The following is a 16,361-nucleotide window of genomic DNA, read 5'->3' on the forward strand; positions in this document are numbered from 1 at the left end:
TGTTAAAGCCTCGCGTGAACTGTAAATGTTTTAAATTTAAAGGCATTACTGTATCGACAATTTTTCCGCTAAATTTAATAATATCAATTTTAATATTGCATTGGATGAAGAAATTGTTTAATTTAAATAATGACTTGACAATCAAATAATTATTTATCACTTAATTATTTGACTCAAATAGCTGATCGATAGTAAATATCGATGGTAAATTAAATAATTATTAAATAATTACAAAATATTATATAAATAAAAAGAAAATATTAATTTTTCTTTTTTTATTTATATAAACAAATATTATTTACTTATTTCAAATATTAATTTGAATTAATTCAATGATTGATTATTTAATAAATATGCAATTATTCACTTAATTGAATAATTCATTGATCGATTAATAAAATGAATAATTATTTCATTAATTTAATAAATAATTGCAGAATCAATTTAATAATTAATTTTGCAGACAATTCGTAGATAATTATTTACTTGATTGGATTATTAATTATTTGCTTAATTGAATAAGTAATTATTTAATTTTTCGAATAAATAATTGCTTAATTAGCTGAGTAATTAATTTTTTTAATTCAATAGTTAATTATTTACCTACTTAATTAAGTTATTGAATATTCAATTATTTGAATAATAATTTGATTGATTAAATTATTAATTAAATAAGTAATTGTTTGTTTAAATAATTAATTGAACAAATAATTGTTTGTTTAAATAATTAATTGATTTTTAAAAAGTCACTAGACTATCCCCCTCCAACAGACTTGAAAGTAGGATTTTTAAAAAGTCACTAGGCTATCCCCCTCCAACAGACTCTCAATTTAGTAATTAATTTTTCAGATAATTCATAGTTAATTATTTACTTGATTGAATAATTAATTATTTTTTAAATTGAGTTAAGTAATTATTTATCGAATTTGTAATTATCGAATAATTATTATGAAAACTATTCTAATTACCAAATAATTATTATTATCGAAATTATAGTTATTTATAATTTAATTATTAGCGAAATAATTATTTATAAATTAATTATTATCGAAATAATTATTTATAAATTAATTATTAGCGAAATAATTATTTATAAATTAACTATTATCGAAAAAATTATTTCTCAAGTAATTTGTGATTAAAATTATGGTTATACGTGAAATAATTATTATTTATGTGAGTCAAATAAAAATAATTTTCTCCTTCTTGAAAAATAGTCGATTATTTCAATTATTAAATAATTTTTTTTCTTCAATTTTCGTATTTTATCAATTAAGAAAAATTAATAAAAATCGTTTTTTATACATCAATATAATATATATATATATTCAAAATAAAAACAATACAGTAATGCATTTAAGCACCAGTACTTAAGTAGTAAAGACTACCAAAGCGGTAATTACTAACTTATTAAAATACAAAATCGCGCAAAAAAAAAAAAAAAAAAAAAATGAAAAGAAAAGTATAAGGCGCCTCAGCTCGATCGATAAGTAAAAAAATAGAAATTTAACTATTCTAGATAAATATATCTATAATTTTTTCTACATTTCATAATAGCAATTATTGTAAACGACAATGAAGAATGTATTTGTAGACGCTAGTGAAGAAATCGGGGAAAAAAAAGAAGAATTTTTTAAGATCGAGCTGATATGACCGATTATTCCTAAAGGCCCCCAAATCCTATTTTATTTTCAATTTTTGAATGCTATGGGGGCTGGCTGTGATATACTTCACTAATCAATACATGATGTGAATATTTAGAAACATTAAAAAAAAAAAATCAAATTAGGAAAAAAATTCTCATTCAATTATTCCTAAGTTCCAAATCTCTTTATAAAGTGAAATTTTTTTTAGAATCCTGAATTTTATTTCTAGAGTAAAAAAAAAAATCGGTAACAAGTTCGAATTTTTTTATTTTTATATTTTTTTATACTATCCAATTTTACAAAATAATTAATTATATAAAAATTATAGTTTTTACTAAATTACCAAGTAGTTAATTATATAAAAATGATTGTATACAATATTAACAAAAAATAATTCAATTTTTTTTGTTTCTATTTCTTCACATCACGTATCGATAAATTTTTGCCCTTGTTAAATACCAGTCTAGCCTATATAAAAAAATAAAAAAAAAGAAATAAAAAATTGATAAATCCCTACAGTGCTAAGTACCTATATTAATACCTTATAGAGGTTTTGGGAATGCAAATAAACGACGCCACCCACGATTTACAAAAAAAAAACAAACAAAAAAATTAAGAAAGAAAAATGCGTTTATGTTGCACGGGTCCACTTTGCAATCATACAAAAAAAAGAAAAAAAAGCAAAAAAAATAAATAAATTACAAATCTGTAAATTAAAAACAGAAAACCAAGAGAAATTTTTTCGATATAAATATTATAAGTTTTTTGATCGCTAGTCTGACTTTGATGTGAAAAACAATTTTTTAAACCTGCCGAAGATACAAATTAGACTCTCTCAATGTGAATCAGTTTAAAAATCAATTTATCCAATAATATTTAGATCAATACCTTTAAATTTTAATTTTCATAAATTAAATAATTAGTGTATTAATTAAATAACTATTTATTTGATTAATTGCAATAGTGGTAATTAAATTAATAAAATAAATAATTACCTACTTTAATAATTTAGTAATTAATTGAGGCCTCAATAAAAAATTCACTAATTTCAATAATTAATTACTTTCTTAATTACTTTCCAAACTTAATTATTGAGAATTCTATTAAGTGAATAATTATTTGTTTGATTAATTGATTAATTAAGTAATTATTATTTGATTCATTGAATAATAAATTATTTAATTATTAGAATACGTTATAATTTATTTGAATAAATAATTGTTTAATCAATTGAGTAATTAATTATTCTGATAGTTCAATAGATAATTATTTACTAAAGTAAGTAATTAATTATTTGATTAAATAATTAATTAGATAAGTAATTATTTAAATAATGGAATAAATAATTACTTAATCAGCTGAATAATTAATTATTTATTTAATTGAATTATGGATTAAGGAATTAATTAAGTTGTTAATTGTTTATTTAAGTGAATTATTTGGTATTCAATTAATTGAATAATTATTTTTTTTTATTAATTCATTAATTAAATAAGTAATTAGTTCATTGAATAAATATTCTTAAATTAATGGAATAAGTAATAATGAATTAATTGAGTAATCAAATAAATATTTGTTTAAATAATTAATTCGAATTAGTAATATTTTAATTCATTGGGTAATAAATTATTCAATTAATTAAAACGTTAATTATTTACCGAATTGATTAATGAATTATTCAATTAATTGAACAATTAAATAGGTAGTTACTTGATTTAATATTTAATTGAATAAATAATTTTTTTGTTAAATGATTAATTAAGAAAGTAATTCTTTAATTAATTGAATAAATTGCTGAATTAATTGAGTAACTAATTATTCAAATAATTAAATAGTTAATTACTTACTTAATTGAAAAATTAATTATTCAATTGAAATTAAATATTTAAAAAATCAAAAAGTAGAAAAAAATAACAATTAATTTAAAATGAGGTAAATTTACAAATTAATTCGTCGATCTAATTTAAACATTATTAAGTTTAGTTTAATTTAGATATAAAAAAATTACTATAATATTTTCTATTGAATGAAATAAATGATTTTGAATGGAGTTTAAATATTTTAAATTAATAATTAAAATATTCATTAAATTATTAATTAAAATATTCATTAAAATATTAATTAAAATATTAATTTATTAAAAAAAAGTTTTTTGAGATTATTTTTACTGATTCAAGTTAAGAGGGTAGTCCACCAAGATCTCCGCCTGTTTTAGGTCAATTAAATATCTCACGTCATCCATATTTTGTCAAACTCAATCAATCCTGAAAAAGAGAAAAAAAAAATGAAAAAAAAATGTATGCGAATCGTTTGTAAGGAATGTTCAAAAGAATTTTGTACATGGATGTTTTGTTTTCTTTTTAACTCTATAGTGAAAGCATGAAAGTGTGACAGTAATTTTTCAGGAGATCTAATAGATAAGTCGTGAAAAAAAATAATAATGTTAGAGAACAAATAAAATTATGTAAATTGCATTTTTATAAAGATTCTCATACTGGAATTTTACAAAAAAGAAAAAATAAATTAGCCTTTCTTTTTTTTACAAAGAAACAGAAGAAGTGACAGAAACAATTTTATGGTTTTTCTAGAAAAAAAAAAAAATTTTTTTCTTTTTTTTAAAGTAAAATTTTTTCAAAAAAGAAAATAATTTTCTATCAATAGAAAAATACATACTTTTTTGAAAAATTCATTTTTCAATTATAATAATTTTATTGACGCACAAAGTAAAAAGAAAAAAAAATTGAGAAAGACAAAAAAAAACTTTACCGAAATGAAATTATATTATAAATTAAATTAGTTGAAATTTTTGACTGTTTGAATTATTGAAAAAAAAGACTTGTAAAGAAAATCTTCCATCGTACAGTTGCATTAATTAAAAAAAAGCAAAAAAGAAAAATAAATTAAATGAGAGAAGAGAATGATCAATTGAAATGAGAACGACAACGAAGAAACCTCAAAACATTGTAATTCCACAAGCTTTTAGCTTAATCTTAATAATAAATATAGAATCACGACTATTTTTCTCAGTCGGGCCTAAAAAACCATTCTTTATAATAACTATTAAAAAAAAAAAATTTTTTTTTTTCTGTACTGACTTCTTTTCTCAAATTTTCTTGAAAGCACATGCTGTTAAATGCAACAAAATTTCTCTGCGACAGAATATTAAAAAATATTTCCGAAAAAAAAAGAAATTCGATTTAAAAACAATGGGAATGGAGTCGACGAACTTGTGCCACGAAATTGATCTTATATTATAAGATTTAAGGTGTATTGGTTAGAAATCGTATACAAAATATAAATTTTTAATTGATAATAATCTGAATAAGTGAATTTTTTCACTTAATTAGATTGAAAAAAGTGATAGTAAAAAAAAGTTACAACTAAATGAAGAAAATTTCCATATAAACAAAAAAAAAAAAAAAAACTCGAAAATTTTAGACGTATTTTTATTTAACGAATACACTTTAAAATAAAATAAAAAAAGTGATATAATAATTATGTCATCGGGAGAATTTGGGATTAATGCGACTTTATAAAACTGGATGCAAACAAATGGGTAATAAATTGGAGAAATATATATATATATATAAATTTTTCGTTTCATTGATTTATATTATATAGTAAGAGAAAAAAATGACATAAAAATTGAAATTTGGATGTAATTTTTACTTTATATATTTTTAGTAAAATTCAATATATATATTTTTTTTAAGAAAAAAGAGAATTAATAAATTATAATATTTGAAAGAAACAAAAAATCATAAATTTCTTTAGAGTAAAATTTAATTTTTTAGTAGGATTAATATATTTTTTATATTTTTTTACTAATAAATATTAATGTGAATTTCATCCACATTTGATTTTTTTTATTTCCCCTTTTTATGTGATCACATTAATATTTTTTTTTATGAGTCACGTATTCGATTTAATAAAAAAAAAATCATTTTCTACATTTGTATTTTTTTTGCAGAGCACTAGTTTTATTGAAAATTGTCAAAAATTTAAATTTAAATAAACTAAATTCCTTATAGTTTTGAAAAATCGAATAAAGGACGAAATTTTTATTATTACTTTTAATTTTGCATTTTATTTACAAAAGATTGTAGAATTAGAAAAAAATTAGTTTTTTATTAGGTTTGGTTAAAGTTAACACCAGGAATTTAAAATTTAACCCCGCTGACAATCTATTTTTTTAATTTCAATAAAAAAAAGTTAATAATTATTCACTCCCTTTCTTTTACTTAAAAATTAAAAATAAAAAAAAACAATTAACACCTGTAAATATTAACCCCGCTTAAAGTTATCACCATGAATTTAAAATTTAACCCCACTGATACTATATTTTTTTAATTTTTAAAAAAGTTAACACTTCACTTCCGTTTTTTTATTTAAATTGAATAAAAAAATTAAAATTTAACCCTATTGGAAATTCAGAATTCACTGTTTTTTTTTTTATATTGGGGGAGTAAAATTTAACACTTTTAGTTTAACTCCATATCAAATTAAAAATTTAATTTAAATTTAAATAAGAAAAAATTCACTTCATTTTTTTTATTTAAATGGAATATAGAAATTAAAATTTAACCCCATTGAAAATTACGAATCTTTTTTTGTTTCATATTAAATTTAAAATAAAAGTTAAACCTTAAATTTAATTCAGAAAAAAATAAACAATTCACTTCATTTTTTTATTTAAATGAAATAAAGAATTTAAAATTTAACCCCGCTGATACTAATTTTTTTTTAATTTAACTCAAAAAAGTAAATAATTATTCACTCCCTTTTTTTTACTTAAAAATAAAAAATGAGTTACAATTACCACCTGTAGATATTAACCCCGCTTATAGTTATCACCAAGAATTTAAGATTTAACCCCACTGATACCAAATTTTTTCAATTTAACTCAAAAAGTAAACACTTCACTTCCCTTTCTTTATTTAAATTGAATAAAGAAACAAAAATTTAACCATTTTGAAAATTAAGAATTCACTGTTTTTTTCATATCGAAGGGAGTAAAATTTAACACTTTTAGTTTAAGTCCATATCAAGTTACATTTTAAAATAATTTCAATTTAAAATTTTACTCAGAAAAAATTAGTTCACTTCATTTTATTTATTTAAATGGAATAAAGAATTTAAAACTTAACCCTATTGTTACTATATTTTTTAATTTTTAAAAAGTTTTTGTATTTAAATTGAATAAAGAAATAAAAATTTAACCCTTTTGAAAATTAAGAATTCACTGTTGGTTTCTAAACGAAGGGAGTAAAATTTAACACTTTTAGTTTAACTCCATGTCAAATTAAAATTTTCAAAAATAAATTTAACTAAGAAAAAAATTAATAATTCACTTCATGTGTTTATTTAAATGAAATAAAGAGATTAAAATTTAACCCCAATGGAAATTAAAAATGACGTTTTTATTCACATCGAAGGAAACAAATTAACACCAAATAATTAAAATTTAACACCAATAAAAAATAAATTAAAAATTAAAAAAAATTAATTAATTTTTAACACTGCATTCTTTTTCAACTCCAATGGAGTAAAATTTAACACCAGATCAACTTCTTTAGAATTGACACTAAATAATTAAAATTTAACTCCTAATTGCTAATAATTGAATTTATATTTAAAATTATTTTTTATCAAATCAAATAATTTAAACAAATTTCAAGTGTTAAATTAACTCACATTTGGAGTTGATTTTTAACCCCAAAAATTACACAACTCCGTCAAAAACTCCCAGATTTCTCTTTTTCGTCCATTTAATTAAAATCAAAGTTAAAAAGAAAAACAATTGAATTCGGTAAAAGCGTAAAAAATACAGTTTAACAATTACAGTTGTCAATCATTCTTTACACTGTCACTCGAAAAAAAAATAACACAATAGAAACTTGAATTCATCCAGAAAAAAAACACTAACGCAACTACTCTAAAAAAACTGTTTTTTTCCCGGAATTCAAACGCTAAAATTTACGTTCAAAATTTCCTTGATTCTATATCTATATATTATTATTAATAATATAATAAATTTTTATATCCGTGATCTAGAGAGGAATTGAAGCGAATGAAACAGAATGAAGACGACAAGTGATCTGCCTGCGCGCATTGTCCCAAACTTCTCCTTCTCTCACACTTCTCTTCTTCTTTACCCCCTCCCCTTCAAAAACACTCACCTCTCTCTCTCTCCCACCCTCTCTTTCGGTCCAACTCGTCTATTCTCGTGCAATTTCGTGACTCGAAATTCAACATGGTGGGGGCGCAGTGTATTCGTGACGTCACATAATTAGAGTAAATACAAAGTAGTCTCGATGGGACAGCGGCGTGCGCCACACCGAGAGTCGCTTGTCCGTGCGCCTTTCAAATTTTTCATTTAAAAAACGCTCTCCAACCAAACACGCATGCACAAATTTCCGTGTATGTGTGTGTATGTGTTACTCTTTCTATGTGTGTGCCAAAAAAAAAAATTCGTTTCCAATTTAATTGTGTTTTAATTTCAGTGTGGTTTTTTTTATTTTTTGTGTTATAATTTGAATGTGAATTGAAAAAAAAAATAGAGGAAAAAAAAATAAAATACTAGATGAACGTGAATAAAGTGAGTGACATTTGGAAATCACAAAATGGATAAAATAGAGGTGAGTTCCAAAAATTATTTTTTAAGCCTAAAAATTCCGCCAAAAATTTTTTTTACCGTAAATTAAATATAAATTCAATATTATTCAATTTTTTTAATCAATTTTTTTCTCTTCGAGCGTAACAATATTTTTCTCAGAAAAAAATTTTTTTCCCACGAAATAAAATTTAGGGATATTAATTATAAAGAAAACAATTTTTTTAATTTAAAATTTATTAAATATATTTAAGTAAAAGAAATCTTCCAGAGAGAAAAAAATGTTTGAAACAATTTGTTTTTGTTTTTAATAGAAAATTAAATTTTTTCAATCAAGAATTGACAGTATCACGAGTGGTCGAATATGAGGGAAAAGGTGGGGAGAGAGAGAGGGGAGGGTGTTAGTGGGAGGTTGATCGTATACTTATAGGTATTGTATATATCTTCAACGAGAGATGCTATTAGATAAACTGGTTACTCTTTCTTCCTTTGCCCCTTCCTGGATTTTCCCCCTACTATCCCCCCTGTTGTCTCCCTCTTTGCCCCCCCCCCTCTTTTCCTCTCGCTTATAAACCTTGTGTATGCTTGTCTCTGTTTCACGTATACGCTACAACGTCCCGCCGTCTCGTTTCGACCCTCATCTCCCTCAACTTCTATGCCCCCCCCTACCATCATTCCAAATTCTCTCTCTATCCATTCCCTCCCCCCCACTTCTTGCTTTTTGCTCATTCCATCTTTTTCTTTCTCGCACTTTGTCAAGTATTTATAGATGTTCCTTAACCCGATTTAACACCTATAGTTTTAGGGCTCTGGCATTTTTTATCCCTCTCTCTCTCTCTCTTTATTATTTATTAATCAATTAAAATATTTTTAATAATTTTTAATAAAAAAGAATTAAAAGTTTGAAATTAAAATTTTGTTAGAAATTATTGTTTTTAAAAGAAAAGAATAAAATCTGGAATTATATTTTGAAATTGAAAAAAGAAATATGTACGTGTGAATAAAGGTTGACGTGCGTTTGGACCGGTGTTGGTGGCGATACATGGGATGTAGAGAAGGGAGGAGAACTGGGGAGAGAGAGAAAGAGAGAGGAGGGCGGGGGGCAAGAGGGGGATACTTCCCGAGCGCACTTTAAATTCAATTTCAATTTATTTTCACAAAGAAATTTCCAGAAATGGATTTTCAAATGTAAATTGTTATATTTTTGCTGTTTCTCTAAAAATTTACTATTTACAAAAAATTATTTTTCTATTATAAATTTATAAATTTACAAATTATTAAATAATTAATTTTTTTTTTCCTTTTTTTTTTTATTTCGAAAAATTTATAAATTTAACGAAAAAAACTCGATACTATTGACATTAATATACACAAACACACACATACAGGGTGCCTCGCCCTGTTTAAATTGAAAGTATACATTTGAAAATTAAATCGATAATCGCGCGATGCGGGGTCGAGTGAGTCACTGTAAATAATTATATTTTATATCTTGTGATAATGCGCGACACTGTTTATCGCATTGCGCAAAATAATAATAATTATAAAATTTTTTTTCTTCCCAATTCATACAACTTCCTTTTTCCGTCAACTATATTTATTTTCTTTTTTTTTCGTGTTCTCTTTTTATTTTTAAATTCTAATTAAAATATTTTTAATTAAAAAAAAAGGTTTCTAAAAGTGAAAATTGAATAATTTTTACTTTTTTCCAAAAAGGGGATAAATAGGACAGAATAATATAAAAATATTATTCCGAAAATAGAAAGCTCGAAAAAAAATAATAAAAATTAATTAAAAAAAGAGGGAGAAAATTATTTTTTTTAAAAAATAATTCTCTTTTCTTCCTACGCACATCGACCTCCAGAAGAATTTTGTTTCTTTTCAATAAAATTGTGAGCTCTGCTTATATTTGTAATTATAATCTGAGGTTGGAGGCTTTTCTCTCTCTCTCTCTCTCTCTCTCTCTCTCTCTCTCTCTCTCTCTTTCTCTCTGTATTCGTGAGTGTACGTGTTATATTGAAAAGGAGGGTTGGCGAGGAGAAGGGAGAGAGGGGGGATATGAGGGGGACGCTTGACAGACACATAGGTAGTGGAGCACACGTATAGAAAGCATCGGGCGCGCTCACACAGACACAACACACATATACATGAAAACTCTCACATAGATTTCTATCTCGCACATGCACCTCGCATCTTATTATTCCGACAACGAACTTTTTTTTTCTTTTTTTTTTTTTCTTTAACTTATCCAATAATCGTTCGCGCGTGTTTATCCTTGTGCCGCGTTTTGTAAATGTGCGCTTGTATTTGTGTGTATGTATCAATTTCACATATAAATATATATTTGTGTGTGTGTGTGTGTTTAAATCGACTCGAGATTTTTCGTTTGTATTGATATTTTACGTTGCAATCAAAATAATCGTCACCCAATATGTAGAAATTTCTGTTAATAATATAAATATAAAATAATACGTTTTGTATTTCTTTTGTTTTTTTGTCGATTTTTTTTCTGTTTCGAGTAATTTAATTATTGGAAATTTCAATTTTTATTTTATTTTTATTATTTTAATTGATTGTTTTTTTTTACTTGAATTTCTTGTTATTTAGGTACTTGTTATTTAGGTATTTAAATTATTCGGTATTTTTATATTTTAATTTATTTACTGGTTTTGTATTTAAATTGTTTATTTTATTATTTCTATATTTATTTCGTATTTTTGTATTTAAATAATTTGTTCTTTATTTTTTCAATTATTTTTTTTTAATTCTTAGTTATTTATTTATTTTTCAATTATTTTTTTCTTTATTGTTTCAATTATATTTTATTTAAATTCCTTGTTATTTTTTGTAAATTCCTTGCTATTTTTTTTAAATTCCTTGCCATTTTTTAAAATTCTTAGTTATTTTTTTATATTTCTAGTTATTTTTTTAAATTTCTAGTTAGTTTCTTGCAATACTTTTTTTATTTTTTTATTAAAATTCCTTTGCTGTTTTTTATTTTAATTGTTTCTGTTTTTTTTTTATTTTAACTATTTGGTATTTTTATTATTTAAATTATTCGTTATTTATGTTTGTATTCACTTCTATTTAATTTACTCGTTATTTATTTCATTGACATAATTTTTTACTAAAATTCCGTGTTATTTATTAACATATAAATTAAATTACTCGTTATTTTTTTCATTGACATAATTTTTTACTAAAATTCCATGTTATTTATTATTTAATATTCAAATATCGAATTAAATTTATTTATTAACATGAAATTAAAAAATCTGCCTCCCCTGGGAATCGAACTCGCAATCTTTAGCACTGTAGACTTGGACACTAAGCACTAGCCTAAGCTCACGTTTTTTTATTTTAATTATTTATTGCTTATTAAATTGATCTAATTTAATATAAATTAATAATTCTCTACAATATAAACAACTGAACGCATTATTAATAAAAAGAGTAATAATAATATTTATAATAAATAACGAAAAAAAAATATAACAATCAATAAAATTAATAAAAATAACAAAATATTTAAAAAAAATTTTATTTGTCTTAAAAATTGACAAAATAGTAATAAAAATAAAAGTTATAATAATATTAATAATAATAATAATGACGATGACAATAAAAACAGTATTTTTATATTAATAAACTCAATTTAATATTAATAAAAGATAATATAAAATATTATTGAGAAATAATGTTGCACCTACGTAACGCGAGGTTGATTACGAAACGTAAAATTATTATTTAAATATATTTTTTTCTTCGCTTTTATTTAATATGTATAAACATTGCAATTAAAATTGTGAAATTTTTTCTTAAAAGTTTACAAAAAAAAAAGAAACTAATAATTTAAAATAAAAATTATGACATTGCAGTAGTAAAAAATAGTAAAGTAGTAAAAAAAAACAATAAAAAAAATATTCGTAAATTATCTCTCTAATTAATATAACAGTTGTTAAAATAAACTTTTTTTCAAGTATATTGTTTGACGAACAGTTTTTTTTCCTATTATTGATAATAAAAAAAAAAGAATAAACGAAAAAGTTTAATTAACAAAATAAGAATTGAATTTTTACGTTTGTATAATTTTAATTTACCTCGAGAGAAATGGAGGGAGAGAGTGAAAGAAAAAGAAAAAATATAAGCGTCAGTTTAAATTTCGCTCTTTTGGTTCTTTTTTACACTCCGTGCTCCTATGATGGCATTCAACGAAAGTTGACGTAATGGAATTTACTTTTGCAGCTTCTCTGAGCTTTTGCGACACACCTACTTTGACTATAGATATAGATATACATATATGTTTTATCGCGAAAAGTGAAAAACAAGTGTTACATTGAAAATTAGAAAAAGAGAGACAGAGAAAGAGAGGCGGCGCTTGAGAAAAATTCGGAACGTGGTAAAAGTTAATTGTGTTGGAGAAATTTTTCCCAATGACTGTACCTGACGCTAAAATTCTAATCGGCAAAATTAGTCGACTGTGTACAGTCAATTTAGAAAGTAAAATTGACCGCGATTCTGCGCAAGAAAACTTATGAAATCAAATATAGACACTAAGGGGGGGGGGGGGGGGGCAGACGAAATTTATAGTTGGTAATTATTTTTTTTCTGCTTGACTTTTTATTAATTGTAAAATATCTCTTTTCTTTTTTTTCTCTCTCGGAAAATTGAGTATTGTTTTCAATTTTTTTTTTTATTTTTTTTTTTAAGAGAAAGAGAGAAAAATAACAATAACGAGGAGAATTATTGAGTATCATTTTCGATGACGTGAATTTCAATAAACCAGTGTAGAACTAAGCAAGTATATCGTTTTCGAGTGCCCTTCACTCGGCGAAAGTGACGCGTCATGACGATAAATCTAGGGTCGGTGTATAATACTCGAATGCTTTAGGGAAATCCGATTAAAGTTTTTAATTTCTCGGTTACATTTTCCTTAGACGCTAATTAGAAGTAATTAAAATTATTTTACAATTACTGCAATTTTTTTTTAGGGGGAAGAAAGTGCATTTTGAACTTTATCAATTATTTTTAATAATAGTGACAATAATAAATAATAATAAAAACAATTGTAATAATAATAATAATAATAATAATAATATAAATAATAATAATAATAATGTATATGCTTTAATTTAATAAATAGAATTGATATAATTAATTATTAATAAATTAAATTGTTTCATTAAATTAATTAAATTCAAATTGATAAAATGAAATTTTAATAGCAGTGAAACTAAAATGACAAATAATAATTACGTTTTGAAAATATTAAAATATAAGTAAACATTCAATTAATTTGTTGCAAAAAAAAGAAAAAAAAAGTAAACATTTCAAATAAAATTTGGAAAAAAAAATTGTTTTGAATTTTTTATTACTGGAATATAGATATAAAAACAAAATTCATGATAGAAAGTTTTATTTATTCTCCTCTTTTTTTGTGTATATAAAAAGAAAAACGATATATTGAATTTCCAATAAAAAGATTCACCTTTCAAAGCTGAATATTGTTTTTATTTGCAATTACTTTTCTTGACAGTAGTTAATCAAAAAAGTAATATAGATATAAAATGCATTTTGCCATACAAAGCAAGAAAAAAACAATAAATAACGCAAACCAATTAAATGCAAAAAAAAAGTAATTCATCAAAATATTCACAAAATTCAGCTTTTTGAAATATAAAACCAATTAAAAATTTTCAAACATCAAAGAAAATCTATTTTATGTATTTTTCATTCAAACCAAAAAAATTTTAAACAATTTTTTTTTCAAATTTAAAAAATTTGTTACAAGTTCATTTTCAACTATTAACATTTTATTTGTTTAGTCTATTTATCTCTCTCATATAGTGTATTTTTTTCAGATAAAGAAAAATGAAAAACTAAAATTTCGCAACAATTTATATATATATATATATGAGGAAGAAAGAACGAAAAAAAAACTTTTACGTTTCAAATTTTTTTTTGTCAGAAAAACAATATATTTTTTGTTTTTGTTTTGTTATATAAAGAAAATAAAAATAATTATTTCCTGCTTTAGAGAAGTGTATTTTTAATTTTTAATTTTTTTTTTGAGAATAATAATGATTTTAGAGTTTTTGTTATAAAATCGTCGATCTGCATTTTCTGAAAATTCATGAGTGAGGTTTACTTTTGGAAATATATTTATACACACACTGTGTGTACAAGTTTATGTCTGTAGCTATATGTATATATATATATTAGAATTACATACACAAGTTTAGTGCAACTCTCTGCTGATTTTATCATACTCGGGTGTGTATTCGTCACGGATGACTAATCACCCCAGCAATTCTGAAGTATTTATTGTCATAAAAGTAAATATTTTATAATTTACTGTTTTTAAAAAAGAAAAAAGAATTATTCGATTTGAAATTTTCTTTTTCAGTCGCAAATTTGAAATGAAAGTTTTCCACTGAATTATTATTATTATCTAAAATAATTTACAATTATTATTTTTATTATTATTATTGTTATTACTACTACTATTACTATAATAATTATTTTATTTTAATTATTATTATTTTCCTATAATAATTATTTTAATTTTAATTATTTTATTTTAATAATAATAATATTAATTTTAATTATTTTATTTTAATAATAGTAATAATAATAATAATTAAATGCTAAATTAATTAAATAAACAATTATTCTATCAGTAATGCTTAAATTTACGAATGAAAAATTCGCACTCGTGTGGGATCGAACGCTGTCCCTTGAAGACACAAAGCATGTGAGTTACCACAGAGCCACGGTGACTCACAATAAAAATAATAATTATAATCATTATTTAGTATTTTTATCTATTAATTTTTTTATTCTTTTTACTTTTTTTCATTCTTGATAGGTCCCTGAAGTTACACCCAGAGAAAAAAGTTATTTATTTTAACTAAAAGTGTATATTTAAGAAAAATTTATTTGTTGCAAATAAATATTTTATTTAAAATAAATAAACTAATATTTATTTCAAATAAATGCACTAATTAATCTAAAATAAAGAAATATATTTGCAATTTATGAAATAGTATATTTGTAGCAAATAAAAAATATATTTGATTCAAATAAATGTTTGTTTGACTTATAAGTAGACGCCTGCGCATATTGCATTGCTATAGTAAAACAATAAGATGTTTTGCTTTTAACAGTTTAACGCGTACAATTATAAGAGGTTTATTCATCATGAATAGTTAACAAATTTAATTGATTTAAGTACAGAATTTTTCTTTTTAAGTGAAAATTTTAATTAGTACAAAGTAACAGATTTGTATGTGATTTCATTTACATTTTAGTGTCTTATTTGAGATTTTGTGAGAAAAATGTGACAGTGGACTTTTACATATGAAGTGAAAAAGTAAAGTAAAATGACTAACAATAAAAAAACCTGACTTTATTTAACAAATATTCTTATAAAAATAAACATTTATTTTAATGAATATTAAAAGTTCCATTAGTGATTGTGATTGTTAAATTTATTTGAAGGTTATAAGTGAATTTTAATATTTTAGAATGCTTACACACTGAAAAAAATTAGGCTGACAAATTCAACTACCTTTGGGTAGTTAAGTGAAAAGTAGTAAAAACAACTACTTTTTTAGTTAGTCTAACCCGGTTTGCGTAGTTAATTTAACTATTTTTATGTAGTTGATAAATAGTAGTTGATTCTACTAATATATGTAGTTAAATTTTAACAACAGGTAAGTTGTAGAATTGACTACAGTGCTGAAGTAAGAACAACTAAGATAATAGTTTACTCAACATTTCATAAGTAGTAAATTTAACAATTTTATAGTAATAAATAGAAAGTAGTAAAAGGGACTACTTTTGTAAGTAACGTAACACTTTCTTAACTAGTAAATTTTACTACTTTAATATAGTTAACACCAAATTGTTGAATTAAAGAATTTATACGGTTGAATTTGAAACAACACGTGACTTGCACAACTGACTATCGTGAAGTAGTAGAGGGAACTAATTTTTTTATTAGTCAAACCTTTTTCGTGTAATAGACTTTACAACTTTTATGTAGTTATAGTAGTTGATTTGACTTCAACATTAGAGTAATAAAAATAAATGAATAATAT

The 16,361-nt window shown here is 22.8% G+C and overlaps 1 protein-coding gene and 1 long non-coding RNA gene across 2 annotated transcripts in view; one reads left to right on the plus strand and one right to left on the minus strand.

Moving 5' to 3' along the window:
- Positions 1–7,941, minus strand: part of LOC122497771 — a 43,336-nt gene extending 35,395 nt beyond the window's left edge. Inside the window, exon 1 of the long non-coding RNA XR_006301173.1 lies at positions 7,826–7,941. This is a non-coding gene — a long non-coding RNA (uncharacterized LOC122497771). The remainder of the gene's footprint in view (positions 1–7,825) is intronic.
- A 13-nt stretch (positions 7,942–7,954) lies between these two features.
- The window catches only part of LOC122497768 (uncharacterized protein PB18E9.04c-like), a 169,317-nt gene continuing 160,910 nt past the window's right edge, over positions 7,955–16,361 (plus strand). The window contains exon 1 of the mRNA XM_043605045.1: positions 7,955–8,284. Coding sequence (XP_043460980.1) covers positions 8,270–8,284 — 15 coding nt within the window. The 5' untranslated portion in view covers positions 7,955–8,269. The remainder of the gene's footprint in view (positions 8,285–16,361) is intronic.

This window comes from Leptopilina heterotoma, unplaced genomic scaffold, assembly GCF_015476425.1.
Source record: "Leptopilina heterotoma isolate Lh14 unplaced genomic scaffold, ASM1547642v1 Lhet_136, whole genome shotgun sequence".
In the NCBI taxonomy this organism is placed as follows: Eukaryota; Metazoa; Arthropoda; class Insecta; order Hymenoptera; family Figitidae; genus Leptopilina; species Leptopilina heterotoma.